The following is a 22,390-nucleotide window of genomic DNA, read 5'->3' as shown; positions in this document are numbered from 1 at the left end:
GATCTTCCAGCTCTGGGATGGCTGAAGCCACGTCTTCTGGGATCAGAGGCCCACTTGGGGACAGACCGCCCAGCACAGCTTCCGTCTTTTCGTTCATTCATTCACTCCTTCGTTCAACCTTTGCGAAGGGCGGGCCTCCTGTTGTGGTAGAGATTCCAGCGGCGGCCTGACATTCTAGAAGGGGGCATGAGAAAGGGACAGCTGCTCCGGGACGTGCCAGTCCCATGAGTCCTGCCGGGAGACAGATCCGGACAAGAAGAGAGGGGGATCGTCATGTCTAGACTGCTGATAGTTTTAGAGGCAAACACACATTTCTCCCTATACTATAAAGAAAAAACCCACATCCAGAGGAAGTCCATAGGCAGAGGGGAAGCAAGGTGAAGCCCGGTGAGAAACCGAGGGGCAATGCAAGGCCCGAAGTGCCTGGGGCCTAGCGCGGGTGCCCGGGCACTCAGATCGGGAAAGGGTCAAACGGGGGACGTGGAGAGCTATCAGCCGTGCTCAGGCCACATTAAAAAAGCCCCCGAACCCGAGGGTCATTTCCTCCTGCACAGTGGATGTATTATTTTATATATCTGGCCAAACACGGGAGAAAAACAGGCTATGCGGCCAGGGGCCGAGAGAGAGAGGAGAAAAGAAAACAAGGTGAAGTGGAGTTTTATGAGAAGCACTAAATCCCCTTGCACGAGGAATCACACGGGCTGCTAACGAGGACGACTCCGGAAAGTCTAGGGGACTGAGTTAGGGGAGATGCAGGTGATGGGAGACAGGTGGGTAAGAATGTCCGTGTGTCTGTGCACATGCGTGCACACAGAAAGAGAGCCGTGCTGGCAAAAAAGACATCAGGGGAAGAAAGCAAACCCTACAAGGTAGAGCTCTGGAACCATCCCCAGAAGAGTCCTTTCACATAGAACCTTCCATGGTCTGGAACCATGGGCAATGAGGGAGAAGAGAGGCTGCCACTGTGGTGGAGGGGGGTGGGGATGCCCCGCTGGGCTCCTGCAGAACACCCAGAGTCATGGTCACCTGCAGGGAGCCCGATCTCACTTCCTGTTCCCCACTGTCCCCTTCTCGGGCCTGGGAGCTGAGTCTGGTACAAGACATAGTCTCTCTCTCTCACACACACATACCCATTTGCTGACTTTAATTTCTTTTCCTTTGGGTGGGTGGAGGGAGCTTCTGGAGCTACCATGGAAAGGGCCTCCATGTTCTCCAAAACTGCCGGCTCCCCGCCCACCTGGGCTGCAGCAAGAGACCGCTTTTCCCCCCATGTGGAGTTGCGGGAGGGCCCAGTGATGCTTGTAAGCACTTAGCACTGTGCCTGGTACAGTCCCGGTAAATGGGAGGCATTATTTTTCTTTTTTTGTTTGTTTTTGTTTGGGAGGGAGGGGCAGAGGGAGAGAGAGAATCTTCGGCAGGCTCCACGGCCAGCACAGAGCCCGATTCGGGGCTTGATCTCACGACCCTGAGATCGTGATGTGAGCCGCAACCAAGAGTCGGACGTCCAACCGATTGAGCCACCCATGCGCCCTGGCGTTATTTTTCTTTTTATCATTGGCGGTGACCTTGGGAGGGCCTGTGCCAAGGAGATGGGAAGGGAAAAAGCAATGAGGAAGCCGGGGCAGGAGTGGTCAGGGAGCAGCAAAGGGTAAGGAAGAAGGGTAAGGGTCTGCTCTGGGGTTAGGCCTCGTGCAATTGAGGGATCCGGTGTCACTGCGTGCCACCCAGACTGGCAGTCAGAAAGGGAGACTGGGGGTGCATGACAGTGATGACAAGGGGGACAGTGCATCCACTGCTGAGCATGGGGGAGGGGAAATGCAGGTTCTGTCACCAGGCCGAGGGATGAAGGTGGCCTGGAGAGATGCCTGGTGTGTCCACTCAGTTGTGCCTTGCCTCGAGCTGTGACTCTGAGCTCACCGCTGGCCGCTCCATTTCCTCTCTGGGAGTCTGGGGGCCCCATCTCCACACAGATCTCTCGCTCAGCCTGACACTACCCACCGTACTTTCCAGCAGTGCTCCCCTCACCCATGGCCACTCCCTCCTCCCCTCCAAGCCTTCACAGCTGGGGGCCGCAGCCAAGAATTTCGGCAAAGTGCCTCACCCTCCAAACAAACAAACCAGAAGGAAGCACAGCCTCAGTGTCTTTTTGGTCCGCTGCCTGATCTCCTGGAAGCCCTGCCTGATTTCTTTCAGGTCCAGTTGTAGAAAACACGACGTTTATCTAACAACTGAGAAACAGTCCTGAGTTCTGATGTGGGTTGCAGCAAGACATTTGTCCTGGACAAAGGTAATCTGGCAAACCTCCCAGCCCTTCTGAGCACCCACCCATCCAAACTGCGGAATCTCTTAGTGAATTTGTCAAAGTTAGCAACGGGTTCTTCCAGAAGGGAGTGCCAGTCTGAGCCCGCAGAACGTGTGCCAACGTCTGGGCAGGGGTGCAGTAAATTGCCCATTGTCTGAGGGACGGCCTGTGGGGTGGCCTCAGAATCTGCTCCCAGACCACACTCCCCTGCTTCTTTTGGGAACATGAGCCGGAGGCTTCAGGATCCCCTGACTCGGCTGCCAGCTCCTATAACCCCTCCAGGCCCAAGCCGAAGGTCACGGCCAGGGTAGGGGGAGCCCAGGGTGAGTCTTGTTCCCCAGCCCATCCCAGGTTGCTCAGCTGGCAGTGTGATCAGGACACTTGGGTGCCCATGTGGGCCACGCCCAACCACACCTCCCTCCTGCCAGCCATCCCCTGTGTCTGATGCTGCAGGGACAAGGAGTGACGGGACTGAGCCCTGCGTTGCCCGAGTCACAAGTTCCCGATGCCTTCCTGACCCCCCCATTTAGCCTTCAGGTGACTCGACTTCTGCCTTGGGGACTTAGGCTGGCAAGCAACCCCCAGTAGTGACAGTGGCTGGATTTGCACGTGCTCTTGCCACCCAGTGGTTCTCAATGGGGCGGGATGGGGGGCACATCGGGTACACCCCTGGGGGAGAGGGAGGGACCGACTGCTCAGCGCCCACCTCCGACCCACTACACGGAATCCCCAAAGCCCTGGCATCACCTGCATTAGGCTCCCAGGCCCCTGACAATTGCACTGTGGGGCACAAGTCTTCAGGCTTAATCCCAAGAGCCGGAAGACCCAGGATGGAGCCCCAACTCAGCCCCTTATGAGCTGTGTAAACTTGAGCACGTAACTGAACCTCTCTGAGCCTGTCTTCTCATCCCTAAAGTGAGGGTGATACTGGCACCTCCTCCACAGGGGGCATGAAGAAAATACGAGAGCACTCCCTACAGCCCTCAGCGCAGGGCTCGGCCCAGAGTGAACTCTCAATAAATACCAGCGGTCAGTACTGCTGTTGCCACGAGGCGGAGAGCCCGCTGTTAAGACTGCCCTGCCTGCTCTCGGGCCATGGTCTCTCTCTGCCCTTTTTCGCTAGCCTAAATACACCCCTCCCCGTTGGGGCCGCCACGGGTGGTTGCACAGCTCGTACACTGCACAAAGTGCTGCCGCTGGAATTGGGGCTGCAGTCCCACCTGACTGTGCACTGGCATGTGAGCGGTACCCACAAGAGACACATTTTCTAATCTGCCCCAAAGCGCCACACAAGCTGTCTCTACCTGACGGGTCCCGGCAGGAAGAGAACAGTGATCCACTGGTTTATAAAACTGTATAGATATTATATATATTTGGAGGACAACTTGGGGAATCTGAAAATCAGTTTATTATTAGTTGAGATTAGAACACGATAGTTAATTTTCTCAGGCTGGATTATTTAGGAGTGATATGTCATGACATTTACAACTTCCTTTGAAATGTTTCAGACAAAATGTATAGATACAGATGTCCATACAGATACGGAGAAATATAGATATGGAGAAATAATGTACATAAGCAAACAAATATGGCCAAATGTCAACAGCTATTATATCCAGGTAGTAAGTATGGAGAATAGTTGGACTATTCTTTATTTTTTTTTAAGAGTTTATTTATTTATTTGAGAGAGAGAGAGAGCATGCACACATGAGCAGGGAAAGGGGCAGAGGGAGAGGGAGAGAGAATCCCAGGCAGACTCTACAATGAGCACAGAGCCCAACACAGGGCTCGATCTCACAACCCCAAGGTCATGACCTGAGCCGAAACCAAGAGTCGGATGCTCAGCCAAACAAGCCACCCAGGGCCCCTGTTGGACTATTCTTGCATCTTTTCTGTGCATCTGACAGTTTTCATAACAAAAATTACGAACTATTTTGATTTTACTCATAATTTTTGTAAAGGAAATGGTGCGAAAGGGGTCCCGGGGTCAGCTGAATTCTCTCCTCCCCCCAGCCTGCACGGTCGTCTTTCTCTCCAAGAGAGACCCTCCTGGGCAGGCCCTTGCCTGCTTCGGGCGTGTGGGGAGCATCCTCCCAGGGTGACACGTTAGAGCCACTCGGAATCCAGTGCCCAGAAGGGCGGATCACCACCGCCTCTGACTCGGTCCTCCCAGAGGAGCACCGACAGACGCACAGCTCTGTCCCCTGTGCCCCCTCCCCCTTGGGACCCCCCTTTGGGAGTAAGAACATCCTTCCTGCACTTTGTATAGTTGAAGAAACTGGAAATTGCATAATTGTCCACGAGGAGAGGACTAGAGGCATAAGTCGAACAGCTGTGTGTCTGCGCGTCCGGACACCAAGGTAGGCCTATGCCATTCCGAGGGAGAAAGCAACCTGCAGAGCAACCTGCATGATGTGTTGTTTATAAAAGAAAACCCTAGATACATATGATCATTGTGTATGCCTAGAGAAAGATCTGGAAGGTGGCCCACTGAACTGTTCAGTGGTTACTTCAGGAGAGTGAGAGTAGGTGGGGGAAGAGAACTTTCACTTTCATGTCAAACACATCTGCATTTTGGGGATCGGTTCACAATTCTCAAGAGCACACCTCGGGGCCCTCCCTGGTTTCACTAACACTCACACAGCACCTACTGTGTGTCGAGCGCTGTTCTAGGGGCCTCGTGCCTATTAACGCATTTAATCCACACGTTATTCCCATCATCTTTCCCAATTTAGAGATGAGGGAGGCCCAGAGCAGTTACATAACTTGCCTGAGGTCACACAGCCAGTAAGTGGTGGCGCTGGCATGTGAACCTGAGCAGTCTCTCTCCAGCAACCGTGCGACCAGTGGATGATATCCCCTCGGAGGCCTCGTCGTGCATCACTTCTAACCCTCACAAAGCTCCCAGAGGGCGTGCGGGCCCGACTCAGGTACTCTAAGGGCAGCTGAGGAGGCCGACCCGAGCTGGCCCAGGTCCCAACGCAATCGGAGGCTGGTAGGAGGTTTGCCCTCTTCTTTTCTAAGAGGGAAGCCCTGAGGGCACCAGAGAAATAACGAGGGTGTACTCTGGGTAAGGCCCTGCAAGCTCCAAAGCCCTTTATTCTTCCCATACACCTCTGGCGTCACACAATGTTGGTCCTGAAAATCAAGGCCCTTCTGCTCCTTTGACAGATGAGGGACGTGAGGCGCACAGACAGGGAGAGCCGCATGTCTGGTGGAGTTTGGCCAGGGCCTTTCAGGGCAGGAGGGGAGACTAAAGCCCATCTTGTTGTCCAGGCTTTCCCTGTCTTGCTCTCTGTGGGTGGTGAGGACCGTGCCTTGAGTCCCGTGGGCCTCCGGTTGGCCGCCAAAGGGGAGGCGGTCTCCAGGACACCCCTCACAGCTGGGACCCCATGGTTCCCACGAACCCTCATCCTCGGCGTCACTGGGGCCTGGACAGCGGCGTCACATTGCCCCAGAGCCACACCTTAGAATTCTGAGAATCAGAAGTGGCCCAACACCCCAGAGGAGACACACCCAGATGTTCGCAGGGGCAGATCTGGGGCGTGAAATTGCGGGTAATGTTTATTTCCTTCTTTGTACTTTCCCACACTTTCCAAATTTTTGTTTGGTGGACATGTATCACTGTTATAATTAGGAAAAGAATACTGTACTTTTTTTTTTTCCTCCAGGAGAAACCAAGGACGTATCACAGGACATATTTCAGCCAGTGACCATAAACTATGTGACACTTGCTAAACTAAGAAGAGGACATGGGAGAGGGAGAGAGCCAGAGAACCAACATTTGTTGGGCGCCTACTACGTGAGGTGCCAGGAATGCTACATCCATGATCCCTGTAATCTTCACAACCATCCTGGGCGTTCGGTGTTATGATCCCCATTTTATAGACGGATATACTGCTGCCCTTCCTTGAGGTGGCAGAAAATGCAATTTCTAAACCAGTTTGGTTACAATACATCCAGAGGATCTATTATCTCGTGCCTCTTAGAGAAGAGTCATCGGTTCTTCACGATACAGACCCCCCGCCCAGCACCACTGTATTGTAGCCCAGAAGTGACCGCTGTCCATCACTTGCCATTTTCTTGATGACAGAGGGTCATTTTATGTCCCACGTGCAACGTTTTGTAGATAAAGCTGAAGTGGCCTCAGCCCACCATTTGGTTGCCCGCAGCACTGAAGACCAGGACCATCCGTCCAGAAGCAATGGATGACAGTGGCGAAAGAGCTGGAAGCAGGGTACGGTCTTTTGACTCAGGAGTTCCATCCCTGGCGATGGATTCCTAAGAACTACTTCAGCAGAATTAGGAAGCTGTAGGCATAAAGAGGTTTGTGTCAATATTAACTGCAACAGCAAATACCATATAATCCAACAATGTGACAGGAGATGCTATAAACAGTGATCTTCGGCAATGGAGAAATAGTTTCTCCATACGTGGTGGCCAATGCCCATGAGGCCCCACAAAGGCCCTGCCTCCTTCTAGTCACACGCTTGTGAGGCCACATCTCACGCTGAGTAGGGCTGACCTGGTGACCCATGGGCCATGGTGGCAGGGACCACAGGCGGCTTTCAGGGAGAGGTCGTGAAAGACGTTGCCCTTTCACCTCAGTCTCTTGATCACTCCACTGGGGGAAGCCGGCCACCATGTCATGAAGGAACGCAAGCCCCACGACAGAGAGGCCCAGGTGGAGAGGCGCTGAGGCCTCCCGCCAATAGCCACACGAGCGCATCATCTTGGGAACGGAGACCCCAGAGCCCCAGTCAAGCCTTCCGACGACACGGCCCTGCCTGATGTCTGAAGTGCAACCTCATGAAAGACTGTGAGGTAGAACCGCCAGCTGAGCTGCTCCCGAAATTCTTAACCCACGGAAACGCCAAGAGAGTAAGTGCTGTGGCTGGGTGTCCGTGAAGCTGGAAAGAGATCCTGGCCAGGCCAAAGACATAGGCTCTCATCATCTTCTTGACCCTTGACCTTTCCCCAAAACCCCTCCATGAAATGCTTTGATCACCAAAAAAAAAAAAAAAAAGAAACAGAAAGAAAAGAAAAGAAAAAAATTAAAATAAATGAATAAATGTTGTCATTTTAAGTCATTAGGTTTGGGAGTAACTTGCTCCACAGCAGTGGATAAATGATGCCCCATGCAATGGAATGCCATGCAGCAAGGAACGTGAAGGAACGTCTGCTACATACAACATATGGCAATGTGGGTGAATTTCACAACGTTGAGCAAAAGAAGCCAGATAGCAGAGGACATTCTTTGTGATTTTATTGATAAAGAGGTCAGAAACACTCAAAATTGCGGTGCCTGGCTGGTTCAGCCGGTGGAGCACATGACTCTTGATCTCGGAGTTGTGAGCTCGAGTCCCACATCTGGTGTAGAGATGACTTAAATAAATAAGTAAATAAAACTTAAACAACAACAACAACAACAACTCTTGGGCGCCTGGGGGGCTCGGTCGGTTAAGCGTCTGCCTTCAGCTCCGGTCACGATCCCAGGGTCCTGGGATTGAGCCCCTCATCGGGCTCCCTGCTCAGTGGACAGCCTGCTACTCCTCCCTCTGCTGCTCCCCTGCTTGTGCGCTCTCTGTCTGTCTGTCTGTCTCTCTGTCAAATAAATAAAAAATAAAATCTTAAAAAAAACAAATTTAAATTAAAAAAAACACTCAAAATTAATCTGTGCTATCAGGGTAGTGGTTCCCTTTGAGAGGAGGAGGTTAGCAACTGGGGCCAGTCAGGAGGGGGCCCCCAGATGCTGATAATGGTCTACTTCTCGATCTGGGAGTTGTTTAGTTCAGATCATGGGTGCGTTTAGTGTGCAAAATTTCATCAAGCTGTGCATTTGCTACTAGTCTGTATATACACCCTATTTCAATACAAAATGTTTTAAAATGACCATTTTACATGCACTGTATAAAATCTAGACACCTGTGACCAGGCTCTGGTCAGTGACATGGGAGAGCCTGTACAAGGATCTACGTCCTACAGCACGCACAAACACTGGAAGGCAGGAGGGAAAGAACCGGAAATGTTTGTGTTGGGGGGCAGGGATTCCTGGCCATCCTTACATCTTTATTTCATTTGCCATCTTTACATCTTTAAGTATTTCCTCTAAGAATGTATGATACTGTCTTTTCAAAGGAATGAACTAAAGGGTTGAGGTAAAATACATATCTGTAGGGTGTCTAACCAGAAACTACAATATAGTCTTCTAAGGAGTACGCTTTTTATTCACCAAAAAAATCTGACCACCCAGAACTCCTTCCCAGAGATTTTACAAATAGCTCAAGTGTGGTTTCTCTAACAGAATCGGTTATGGCAACTACCGTTTACATTAAAGGCAGAAAAGTGAAGGCCTACTCCCAAGGTTCACAGAACTGCCTGGACTGGTGAGGGAGAGAGAAGGTGTCGCAACATCGTGGGCAAACAGAGCAGGAAGTATCACCTTGCTGTGAAGTAAGAGGGGAATCTGCGGCCCTGGGAGATCCTTCCCAGTGCTGATAGTAACAGATTCAGAGCAGAAATATCACCCTCCAATTCCAAAATGGCTGCAGACTCACAAAGAAGAGGAGAGAGTTCTCAAGTTTCACTGAGCTATGAACTTTGGGCTTCCCATAAGACCTTTCCAGAATAGGTTCCATATTGGTCACAGTGAACCTCAGATGTTCCAATATTCAGGTCTCGTCCTGAAGACACAGAATCTGTTCTTGCAGGCCCTTCCCTATGTCTTCTCCCAGCTTAGAAACTATCAGTGGCTCCCCTGTCTGGAACCCTACAGCACAGCCTTAAAAAGGGTCCCTGATCTGTCCCCAAACTACGAGTCCAATCCGGGCACCCAGAGTTGCCTCACCTCTGGCCTCCAGGCCAAGGCCCCATTGTATCCCTCACCTGGCAACTCTCTTCCCCAACTGCCCTGTACACAGGGAAGGGCTTTCTAAGCTTCAAAGCTGTGGAAGAAACCACAAAGGAAATGTTTGACAGATCCGTGCTACAAAAAAACAAAAAATTCCGGTGTGATTAAAAAATACAAGCAAAATTAAAAGACAAACAACTGGAAAGAATGTTTGCAGCAAATACCACAGACAGATGGTTAGAACCCTTAATTTATGAAGAACCCACATAAATCAATAAAAAAAAAACACAAAGATGCTCATGGATAAAAAGGCAAAAGACATAATAAGAAACAAATATAAGTGGCCAGTAAACACTTGGAGGGGAAAAAGGATGCTCCATCTGTCTAAAAGGCCAAAGAAATGCAAATAACAATAAGATGCCATGAAGTTAGCAAAGATATTGCTCGAGATGGCATCCACCCCAGTGCTGGGTGGTGGGGGCGGCGGGGGCGGGGGGGGGGGTTGTAAACCAGTGTGGTATTTCTGGCAAGCCATTTGGTGATATTTATCAAAAGCCTGAAAAATGTTCCTACTTTCTGTCCATATAACGTTTTAAGCCATTTCCTTAGAAACTTTCCAGCAAATAACTTGGTGATACGTGTCAATTCTCTTAGGAGGTTCATACTTCTGGTTCACATTTCTGATTATTTTCTCCGAAACATGGAAGTTGAATGACGGTCAAAGATGTACGCACAGAGATACCCATTGCGATGTAAATGTGTGATAACAGAAAGCTGGAAACAACCTAAACACCCCTCAGCCGGGGAATCAGTGAGTCAATTATGATGCATCCATGTGACGGAAAGCGTTAGGCAAATAGCCTTATAATAATCGAGAGTTCCAGATGATGAGGGAAATGCTTATGATATGATAGATTTGTAATGGAAAGTCAGCTGTAAAATTCTTAAAGAAAAAAAAAATCCTAGCCAATAGGTGGGGAAACACACCATGAATGGGGGTTGCCTCTGGTGGTGAATTTGGGGGAAATTTGTGTATGTGCTTCTTTACTTTTTTCTGTACTTTCCAAAATTTTTACAGCAGGCAGAATCACTTTGGTAATCGTTTAAACGGTTAAAAACCTTTTATGAATGTATTCTCCTTGACATACTGTTGATTTTCCTAGTGAAAAGCAATTTTCCCTTTTTGAGTCGATGCAAGGTAGGTTCCATAAATATGCACGAGTGAAGGAATGAACAGAGCTTTTAAGTCTCTTGCGAATCGTTTCTCACCTTCTGCTTTTATTGCCTGGTTATTTGTGTTTATGTCTTTTCTCCCTTGTGATCCTGGAAGCTCCTGGAAGGCAGAAATCATGTGTCTCCATTTATTCATGATCAGCCAGGGCCTTGTGCCCAGGGGGCACTCAGTGTTATTTTTTTAATGAATGGAGCATCTGATATAGCTAAGTGTGTTTTAACAGGAGATTAAGATTGTGGATCCCAAGGATTATTTGTTAAACCCATTCCTTATGAAGTCAGGGAACTCCCTGAGAGTCAAGCAGAAGGGATCAAGCTGTGGTTCCAGGGGCCACTGTGCCCCTACCTGATGGCCCTCCCGTTGTCTAGTCCCTAGAACACTGTCCTAGGGGTCTTCATACTGCAACTAATTAACTAAGGGGCCGTGGGCAAGTCACTCATCCTTAGTTCGTTCCTGGATGAGCCAAGGGTGCTGGAGTATTTGCAGCTTGCTGGTCACTTTTCAGAGTTCTGAAAAGCATCTGATAATGAAAGTTGGCTCAGAATATCAAGTTGGTAGGTATCTTAAGAACAGTGTAGAATTTTTCTTAAAAAAAAAAAGGCTCTCTTGATAATCAGATCAATACTATGCACCAGTGAGTTGGGCTCCATTTCACTTTATGTACATTTTTTGTCTTTAGGTCCAATTTTAAAAATAATTAAAATAGGTAACCTTAAGACTCTGCTAAGGACCATCCCTATCTTGAAGCACGTGTAGAGATGAAGAATGATCTCTCTGCAGTAAACCATTTAGGAGAAGGACAGGACATCGTTGACCTAACGGGGTTTCCAGTGAAGGAAGGGAAGGGAGAGATACCCTGGCTTTTCTTCTGCCCCTCCCTGGGTGAGGAACCCTCCCACGCCGCCTCAGCAGCAGGACGATTTTGCTGGCTTACAGTGACCTCTGCAGACAGCAGGGAGTTGCACATCTAGCTCTGAGCCAAGGAGGTAGGGAGGCCCCTGTCGTTCTCCCCGAGCTCCCGGAGGCCCCCTCTCATCAGACAGGACACCTCCTCCAAAGCGCGAGGTGCACTCGGTACTTAGTGTTGGAAAGGCTCAGCGCTGCTGAGCACCCAGCACACAGCACCTCACTGCGCCCCGGAGCTGGAGCTGGGCCGGGTACAGCCCTGCGCCCCCTGGATGGCCCCCTGGAAGAGTCGAAATGGGGAGTTCCGGGCCGCCCCACCGCTGGGCCGAGAAATCAGCCTTGCCGAGTCCCCACTTGAGCCTCTCCCAACCCAGCGCCATAGGGAAATTCCGGAGCCAGACGGGCCTCTATCACCTTCCTGGGCACGTGGCCTGGGGCAAAGTATTGAACCTTCCTGTGCTTAAATTTATCATTAAAAAAAAAAAAAATGGAGTTAACAGTCATCCCTACCTCAATAGATTGTTGACTAGATTAAAAGATCTGAAACATTTTATTTACATATAAATCAAGACATTTTATATATTTATATGTACGTTATGTATAAGCTTAACACAGTAACTGGCACATGGTGTTTACTGAAAATTATTTACACTTATTTGACTGAGGAAGTCAGAGAAAGAAGGATTACTTGAAAAAAATCGAGGAATGCGCGTTCTCACTGTATACAAACCAGAATGAGGAATGCGTCGCCGGCCGTCGTTCTCCCGAAGGACGCCCCCCGCCCCGGGGGGCTCCCCTCACCGGATGCCACTCCTCCCGCCGGGGCCGGGGCCGGGCCTGGAACGGTGCCCCCTCCTGGGGACCACGGCCGCCCGCCGCGCTCCGCTGCGGACCCCTCCTGCGGGGCGCCTGCCCCGCGACCCCGCCCTTCGCCCGCGCCGTCCCCCGCGCCGTCCCCCGCACCGTGTCCCGCCGGGCTCGGGGAGCCGGGTCCGCGCGGCGGGGACCCGCGGCGGCCGCGTCGCTGGCCCTCCCTACAGCCGCCTGCCGCCCGGACCGGCTGCGGCCGTCGCGGCCCAGGCGCTCCCCGCGGCCATTCCCCCCCCCACCCCACCCCGCGAGGGCGCGCGGAGGAGCCGGACTGTGCGGGGAGCCGAAGCCCGCGGGCCGCCTCGCCTCCCGGCGCGGAGGCGCGGGTGAGAGCGGCCGTTCGGCACCGGAAGGTGGGGAGGAGGCCGGAGGTGCCTTCGCGGCGCGCGGCAGCCCTGACAGATCTGATAAAGAGGAAGGAAGCGCGCGAGGCGGCCGAGCTGAGCTGACGGCTCCCCAAACTGACGAGGGTCTGCAGCTGTCACGGCCGTTTGCAGCCGCGGGAGCCACAGCAGGGGAGCCTGCGCCCCCTGCCGGTCATTTTAGAACCGCACCCAACGGGCGAAACGAAAGCCCGCCAGGGCAAAGCTAACGCTTGCTGCAGCACGAGGCGGTGAGCCTTCCCGGAGGAGGCAGGGCCTGTGCGGGCCTGGGCCCTCTACCTTCTGCTCCTCGCCAGGGACAGCCTGCCCCCGACAACAGACAAGAATAGGTTTGCTCCCGCTGGAGCTCGGCTGGCCTGGCCACCCAATGACCTTAGCCAACAGGGGTTGGGCCACCAAGTCCACCCAGGTAAAAGCAGACACTTGGGCAGATTGCAGAACACGATCTGCATATTGCGCCTTGGGCTTGAAGTTTGGCTCTGAGCTTAATAGCTGTGTGACCTTGAGCAACTTTCTTAACTCCCTGTGCATCAATTTCTTCATCCATAAAATGGGAATCATAGTCTCCATCTCATAGGATTGTTAGGGAAACTAAGTGAATTAATATATGTAGAGTGCTTAGCATAGTTCCTGGCATATAAGAAGCACATATGTTAAATTTTTTTTAATTTCAATGTAGGTCTTAGTCTTATTTTGCACTTGCTATATAATTGGTTCCTCATTCTGGGGATTCTCTTGCTGTCTTTCAGTCCGTTTCTAATTTAATTCTGTGGTCAGAGAACATACTTTGTATTATTTCATTTCTTTGAAATTTATTGAGACTTGCTTTATGGGCCAGCATATGGTCTACTTTGCTAAAAGTTCCATGTGTACTTGAAAAGAATGTGCATTCTGCTGTTGTTGGATATAGTGTTCCAGTGTCAATCAGGTCAAGTTGGTTAAGTGAGTTATTCAAATTCCTTAGTGTGTGTTTGGGGGGGATGGGTGCTTTTTTTTCCTTCTGTTTTTCTATCAGTTACTGAGTGAGCTATGTTAAAAATCTCTAATTACGAAGGTGTATCTGTTTCTCCTTCTGGCTTAATTTTTGCTCTATGTATTCAAGACTGTTATCAGATGCATATAAATTTAGGACTGTTGTATCGTCCGAGTAAATAAGTTTTTCATTACAAACGGGCATTATAAATGTCCTGTATTATAAAATGTCCTTCTCTTCAGCTCTAGTAGTACTTCTTGCCTCAAAGCCTGCTTTGTATGATAAATGGTTACATCTGCTTTCCTTTGATTTACTGTTTCCACAGACTGACTGTTCCATCATTTAATTTCAGCCTTCCCAAAAGTATCCTTATAGTTGGGTTCTTATGCATGTCATATATTGGGGTTTTATTTTTTTATCATTCAACACTGACTTTTCATCAGATTGTTTAGTCCACTTAAGATTTAATAGAAGTACTAATGGTGTATGGTTTACAGCTAAACTTTTTTTTTTTTAACTTGTCCTATCCTTCGTTCCTTTAGCCCTCTTGTGCTTTCTTTGGGATTCACTGGATTTTTTTTTTTAACTCCTTTCCCCTTGAAGCTTAGATTTTTAAGTTATTTGTTCTTATAATTATCATAATAGCTACCCTAGACATTGCAATATTATAGTTTTCTTAAATTAGTACTTCTACCACTTGCCAAATAAAGATCCTACAAGTACTTAACTCCACTTTCCTACTACACTTACACCAGTTATATATTCATAATACATAACTACCGTTATATATTCCACATTATCTATTTTCCTCCATATTTTACTTCTGTAAGCCAGTTACACGTTCCACAAAATGTACTTCCACAGAATATGTAAATGTTTACTTCCACAGAAATATACAACAGTGCATGTCTTCAAGATATTATTATTGCTGTTTAATCAATATGCTTTTACATTTGCCTACAGATTTTATCTTTGCCATTGCTTTTTATTCTCCCTTCTGACTCTGTACCTCAAACTGGGGGTCATTTTCCTTTGGGCTGAAGTACTTCCTTTGGTATCTTTCGTAGCACCGGTTTGCTAGTGCCGAATTGTTTTTGTCTGTCTGAAAATGCCCTTTTTGACTTAGCTCGTGAGAATACTTTCCCTAAGTATGAAATTCTCAATTGGTAAGGTTTTATTTATTTTATTTTATTTATTTATTTGACAGAGAGAGACACAGCGAGAGAGGGAACACAAGCAGGGGGAGTGGGAGAGGGAGAAGCAGGCTTCCCGCTGAGCAGGGAGCCCGATGCGGGGCTCGATCCCAGGACCCTGGGATCACAACCTGAGCTGAAGGCAGACGCTTAACGACTGAGCCACCCAGGCACCCCAGGTTTTTTCTTTTCTTTTTAGCAGTTTAAAGATTCCCCTGTCTTCTGGCTTCCAATGTCTTTGCTGAAAAGTCAACCATTAGTTTTATTGTTACTCCTTCAAAGGTTATGGGTCATTCTTCTCTGGATGTCTTTAGGATTTTCTCTCTTTGGTTTTCAGCAGTTTGACTATGACATTCTTAGATGTGGTCTGTTTTTATTCCATATGGAGTTTGCTGAGGCTTATGAATCTGTGGTTTGATGTCAACAGTTTTGAGAAAATTCTCACCCATTATTTCACTATATACTGCTTCTGCCCCATTATGTTTCTGTCTGCGACTTTAGTTACACATATCTTTATATTGTGTTCCTTGTCTCCTATGCTTTTCTTGTAGATTGTTTTGTTTTTGCATTCTTTTTACTGTCTTTGCTTCAGTTTGGATTTTTTCTGTTGACCTACCTTCAAGTACTAATCCTGTCTTCTGCTGTGTCCATCTTGCTGTTAAGCCCATAAAATGGAATAATTTCAGATTTGTGCTTTTCAGCTATTTAAAAAAAAGCTTAAGGCATAATTTACAAACTGTAGAATTCACCCATTTTAGGTGAACACAATTAAATGGTTTATAGAAAAGTCTTTTTTTCTTTTTCCTTTTTCCTTCTTAAGAATGTATTTTAGAAAGGGGTGCCTGGGTGGCTCATTCAGTTAAACATCTGATTTTGGTTCAGATCATGATCTCAGGGTCCTGGGATCAAGCCCCATGTTGGGCTCCACACTCAGTGAGGAGTCTGCTTCTCCATCTCTCTTTCCCTCTCCCCCAGCCCCTCCCCCCTCTCATGCTCTCTCTCGCTCTCAATCTTTTTTTTTTAAAGGAAAATATTTTGGATGACATTTAAATTGAATTTTAATTCAAACACAAAGGAAATCCACATCACTAATTTTGCCAATTAACCTGTCAGTATACTGATTATCCAAAACTTCAGCATGGCAGAGCTGCCTCCATGCAATTTTTAAAAATTGAGATATATACCATAAAATTCAACCTTATAAAGTACACAGTTCAGGGGCGCCTGGGTGGCTCAGATGGTTAAGTGTCTGCCTTCAGCTCAGGTCATTGTCTCCAGGTCCTGGGATCGAGCCCCACATTGGGCTCCCTGCTTAGCAGGGAGTCTGCTTCTCCCTCTTCCTCTGCCTCTCCCCACTGCTCCTGCTGTCTCAAATGAATAAAAAATTCTTTAAAAAAAAAAGTACACAATTCAGTGTTTTTTTTGTATTTTAGTATTCACCAAGTTGAACAACCATCACCATTACTTAGTTCCGGAACATTTTCATCACCCCAAGAAGGAACCACATACTCACCAGCAGTCACTCCCCATTCTTTCCTCCCCCAACTCCTGGCAACCCACTAATTTGTCAGTCTCTATAAGATTTCCCTATTCTGGAAATTTCATATAAATGGAATCATATGCAGCCTTTTGCAATTGGCTTCTTTCACTGAGCATGTTTTCAAGCTTCTTGTATTGTACCTTGTGTCTGTACTTTTTTATGGCTGAATAGTATCCCATTATATGCATATATGGAAAGATTTTTTTTTCTTTTACCCATTCATCTGTTGACATCTGGGTTGCTTCCACTTTTTTTGGCTACTGTAACAGTGAAATGAGCATCCATGTACAAGATGTGTGGACAAAGTTTTATGTCTCCTGGTTATAAACCTAAGAGTGGAATCGCTGGGTCATATGACTCCTCTATGTTTAACTTTTTGAAGAACTGCTAGACTTGTTTTCCCATGTGGCTGCACCATTTTACATTCCCACCAGCAATGTTTGAGAGTTCTGATTTCTCCACATCACTGCCCACATTTAATAATTGTCTTCTTGGGCGCCTGGGTGGCTCAGTTGGTTAAGCGACTGCCTTCGGCTCAGGTCATGATCCTGGAGTCCCGGGATCGAGTCCCGCATCGGGCTCCCTCCTCCGCAGAGAGTCTGTTTCTCCCTCTGACCCTCCCCCCTCTTATGTGCTCTCTCTCATTCTCTCTGTCTCAAATAAATAAATAAAATCTTAAAAAAAAAATTGTCTTCTTGATAGCCATACTAGACAGGGTTTTTTTGTGTGTGTGTGGTATGTTAAGCTTCTTTTATGTGTCTATTGGCCATCTGTGTATCTTCTTTGAAGAGGTATCTATTCAAATCTTTGCTCATTATTCAGTTATAATAATTCTTTATGTATTCTGGACACTAGACCCTTATCTATAATCCATATTTAGAACAGATCCATCATCCCAAAATGATCCCTTATGCTTGTTAGCAATTCCCACTCCTGCCCCCAGTGCCAGGCAACCATTATGCTGCTTTCTGTGTGTTTTGGGTAAACTCCTGCTAATGAAATCTTGTCTCCTAAATACGGTGAGATTATGGGACATTTCATTCTGCCTTTTGGAAGCCCTGGGCTTAGCTTCTAGGATGCCATGTACAGCTCTGGAATTCAGCAGATGTCCTGTGAGAAAACCAGTCATGTATTTGGGGTCCCCAGGTTTCCAGTGTGCCCTGTAACCAAGAGTCTTGTGATTTTCTTTTCCCCAGCAGAGCCCCTCTGCATGGGCCAAACCCAATCCTCAGTCTCAGGCCTAGAATCAGCAAATGCCCCCCAGGGAAGAAAATGGCCAAACCACCAGTCCACCTCAGAAAGCCTTCCTTCTCTGAAATTCCAATTCATTTAGTCCTTACTGCTTCAAGTTTTCTGAAATAAAATAAAAATATTATTTTGGTGTTTTTGTTAGTTGCGGTATGACTGTTGTGTTGCTATGACCTACTATATCCTACCCATCAATTACTGTAAACTTTTAAGTCTTTATAACTTGTCAGGCAAGTTTCCTAGGTTTCCCTCCCTTCTCCAAATATATATGGGCTATAGAGGGGCATAATTCTTCCGTATGAATTTTTAAAATGCATTTGTCTGGTTCTGTCTCTCTCTCACACACACACACATACACACACTTGAGATTTTGTTGAAAAACCTATTGAATTTATAAATTACTTGAGACAGAATTAAAACTCTTAATTAAGAGTCTTAAGCTCCCTATCCATGAACATGGTATACCTATCCACTGAGCAAATTTCTATTAGGTCCTTTGATAATATTTTGCACTTTTCTTATAAAGGAATTGCATTTTTTATTAGATTTGATCTAAGATTAAGAGATTAATAAAAAGATTAGTTTATCCTTTAAAGCATTTTATTTTTTAGAATAGGTAATATGTTACAAATTTCTCAAAGCTCAAAAAGTATAAATTGACAATTTCCCACTCATTTCCCTCAGTCACCCAGGTTTTGTCCAGAAGAAATGTCATCCAATGTTACTAGCTTATTAATTTTAATATGGTTAATATTAGTATAATTTATATTTTCTCAATATTTTACCTAGTAATCTGGCTGAATTTTTTTATTATTTCTGATAGGTTATTTTGGATTTCCTTTATGTATATGCATCATCTGCAAAGAGCAACCATTTGGTCACTTCTTTTCCATTCCCTATTCTTTCTAAGGATTTTACTGCATTGACTAGGATGCTTCTAATAAAGTAGCTGTAAAAAGTAGCTAAATAATAGCTGTGACAGAAGGCAATCCAGTCTTATTCCTGGCTTTAATGGAAGGGCTTTTGTTTCATATTTACATATGAAATTTGCTCTAAGTTCTTGGCAGATGGCTTTTCAGGTTAAAAAATTTTTGCCTTTGGCCCTACTTTGCTAAGAATGAGAATCATGAAAGTTTTTATCAAATTATTTTATGCACCTACTGAGATGACCATATGATTTTTTCCCCTTTAATCTATTAAATGTGTTGAGTCACCCACTCATGGAAAAAAGTAGTCTCAAGTAAAACACTTTTACCCCAGGTTGTTATTTATTTTCATGATGGGGGAAAAAAGAACCTTTCATGATAGTGAAAATATACTTTATTTTTTTAATACAATAGCTGCCAGCAATATACTGGTTCTAGAGAGAGAAAAGAAAATACAAGCATTCTATAATAAGCTTTCATTTGCCTTTTCAAGCAATTCTAAAGAAAATACTCCAATTCTGTTCAACATTAAGACTTAGGGAGTTGAAATTTTTTCCATGATAAAAATATAATTTCGACAGCCCTGCTCTTGATCATTTGTAAAAGATGGAATAAAAAAAAAAGCCCATTTAGTATATCAATAATGAATGCTTCCCTCTCTGAATCAAATACTGATTATAACCAGTGTAAGAAAATGGTTAATCGATGAAATGTGTATCAAAATGTTTATGAAAAAATACATTGCTATTTCTTCTCATTTTTTACCTTGTAGATATTTCTTAAATGGATATTCTAAATGTACAGAAACAAAAGCTATCTACATAACTCTGGAAAGATCCAAAACTCAACCGATGTTAAAATGCCTAAATTCTAGAGTTGATCAACTTAGTGAAGAATAAATGTCAGAAATCTCTAAATTGTACACAGATCGCTCAAGAGTTTAAAACTATTGTGTAAGCTGAGTTATCAAGAAATCAAACCTAATATGATTTTCATCACAAAAGTCAATGCTCTTAATAAAAGATAGCAGAGGGGTATAGAAAATCTGCACCTACATTTAAAAAAAAAAAGTTATATCAACTGAAATAGTAAAGAGCTTTCCAACTGTTCAACACAAAAATATCTCAGAATTCCTTGGAAAACAGTGAGAGTTTCCATTCAGACTCTAATCTCGGTGAGGTGGGACAGAAGGGGTTTACATAAAGGGGGAAATGATTTAGTAGTTATAGAAATAGTATCAGATGATCTGCATTATGTCAGTTCATAAACTACACGAACTACCATGAAAACTTCTATGCCCTAAAATCTCCCAAGATTTTAAGCTATGATCTTTCCACAAGTATAAATGGGAGGAAAAAAATCATGTTCTGGGATCATCCTTTTTCCTAGCTTTTGTCCATTTGCCAATCTCAATTTCATCTATCTTCCCTGATAAAGTAATAGTAAGATCTGTCTTTCTACATCAAAATTGTAACAGACAGACCTGCCTTCCTTGGACATCTAGACAAACAGCCAAGTACAATCATGGGATAAATTTTAAAAAGACAATGAAGAGAATAAATATCCAAAGTGAAAGTAGTTCACGATTGAATTTCAGAATGTGGTTTTCATCCCTCTATTTTGAGAAATGTACCTCCGTCCTCATTAGCCCCTCTATTCTGCACCACTTAGTCCCCTGCTCACTGGAAAGAACAGACCCTTCTCTTGAATCTTTTTCATATTTTGAGAGCCAGGAGGCGAGGTTCAGTATCACCTGAATGCCAAGTTACTACTATTTTAAAAGGAGGTGAGAAGTGGTGATGGCTGCCTGTGTCCTGGAGCACACGTGACATTTTCTCCCACCGAAGCTACTGCTATAGAACTTCCCAGCGATAACCTGAGTGCTTTTCTTGCAACCAGGTAAGTCATCATCCAATATTTAATTAAAGGTGGGTGCCCAAACTTTTGATCTGCAATAAGGAGTTCTAAGAAAGGCAAGGCAAAGAAACCTCCCTGAGCCAAATGGATGCAATATGGAGCTTATCTTTCTATACCAAGCTAATTACTGACTGATAGGTTAAAAAATGCAGTATACGCTTATAAAAATCAGGCTGCTTCCCTAATGCCAGTGATTACTAAATGTTAACACACCAGACGGGGGAAAACATTGCCATTTTAAAGCAATAACGTAAATTTCCAAAAACAGCCTAGGAGAAATAGCACTTCTTAAACAAGTTACATATAAAAAATTACCAAAACTGTATGATAGTTACAACTATGGTCTTTGGAGCAGTAGTACTTAGTCCATTTTTTTTAAAATGAATAAATACGTAGCCAACTTTTATTTTTACCAAGTTCATCCTCCCTTGTTAGAGCACAAATCATTCCTGGTTTAGGACTTCAATTTTTAAAAAAAACAAACATGCAGAGTGCTATTCCTCAACGTGGCTTTAGAAAAATTTAATTGAAGGAAGTACAATGATTGAGATTAGGCAAAACTGCAGTAAATACGTACTCACCATAACAACTATAATTTAGTTCCAAAGGAGTGAACCATGCTCTACCCAAAGTTTAAGAGTCAACGGGGGTTGAATGGGAAAGCTGGTGATGGCTGTTTTATCTTGTTTTTAATATATGATGGAAAAGGCATTCTTTAGATTATCCATATTAATTAAATATGCTTCAGAAACAAAATTCTCCTTGACATTTTGACAAACCCACCCTACATTCCTTAGGTTATTATCTGTTAATTTTTACATTACAAGTCATACTGCTATCGTTAAATCAACTAATCAGTTTATGTAGTGTTACTCAGAAGATCTACAGACGCAGCAAGGTCTACGCTTACCTAAAAAGGAGCTTCTTAAAATAAAGGAGGAAAGCAATAAGGTTCCGAATGAATGGCACTGGGCAAAATACACACAAAAAGCAACACATTCAGACAGAGTAGCAGGTGCCCATAGGTTTTTCTCAGATAGATAAAATGCTTTGAGGAAGATCTCGAGAATATCATCCCTCTCTCTGAACTTGTAGCTCCTACATAGTGTCAGATGTGAGAACTGGTATGAAGGATAAATGCTTTTAGGCAAAAGTAAAAATCCATGTACAAAGTAAAACAGCAAAATCTGTAGTGACTTTCTGTGGAAGGCTCTCTTCACTGGTGGTGACACAGCCAGGACAGACTGAGTTGAGACAGAGTATTCTGATACAGTAGCAATCCTTCCATATACTCTTACTAAGTATTATACAATTCCCCAAATACATAAACATGCCTTGTACCATGCATCGTGCACCAGTTTGGGGCTGACTGATGAAGTCGTGGGTACTATTCTGACAGTCACACACTGGCCCTCCGAAGTTCTGCCCTCAGTCCACAGGGAACAGACACAACGGGGAGGGCTCCGGAGGGGCGGCAATCTGCCTCTAGAGTGAAGGGTGTGGCGGAGTGTCTCGGATTCGAGGAGAAGAGGGTATGGGGCAGGGGAGGGAGGAAGGATAAAGCGCTCTAACATAATCCTGCTTCGGAGTGTATATTTAAAGATAGCTACTACACCTTGTCTGTCCTTCATCCTAATCTTGAATAACTGCACGTTCATGCAAAATAAAATTTCTACTTTATAGGAACAGGAGCAGTCTGTTAGGAAAAGCATATTCTTAGGGGAAGATGCAAAGACATCTCCCTCAGAAGGGATATTTTACTTGGTAAGTCTTTTGGCTACATCACTATAGGCTATTTCAACCTCCTTATCACTGGGACAGGTATTGGTAAACTCATCCCTACTGTGTGCATTAGTTAAGTATCTCCAGATGCCAGTCATTCCTTTTGGAATATCAAAGTTGCGGTATTTTTTGGCCACCACCTGAAATACAAAGAGATCAAAAGTTAACATTTATTTTCCATGACTTGTAAACCAGACTTAATCTCTGATTTTAGGGCAAACTAATTCTGTGAATCTCTGAGAACTGCTTCTATTTGAGAAGAAGCC

The 22,390-nt window shown here is 45.6% G+C and overlaps 1 protein-coding gene across 1 annotated transcript in view; it reads right to left on the bottom strand.

Moving 5' to 3' along the window:
* Nucleotides 1–18,801: 18,801 nt before the first annotated feature.
* Nucleotides 18,802–22,390, bottom strand: part of CLIC4 (chloride intracellular channel 4) — a 72,171-nt gene continuing 68,582 nt past the window's right edge. The window contains exon 6 of the mRNA XM_027577692.2: nucleotides 18,802–22,264. Coding sequence (XP_027433493.1) covers nucleotides 22,100–22,264 — 165 coding nt within the window. The 3' untranslated portion in view covers nucleotides 18,802–22,099. The remainder of the gene's footprint in view (nucleotides 22,265–22,390) is intronic.

The sequence above is a fragment of the Zalophus californianus genome, chromosome 4 (assembly GCF_009762305.2).
Source record: "Zalophus californianus isolate mZalCal1 chromosome 4, mZalCal1.pri.v2, whole genome shotgun sequence".
Lineage (NCBI taxonomy): Eukaryota > Metazoa > Chordata > Mammalia > Carnivora > Otariidae > Zalophus > Zalophus californianus.
Note: the sequence above shows the minus strand (reverse complement) of the source record. Positions and strands in the feature narration are given on the sequence as shown.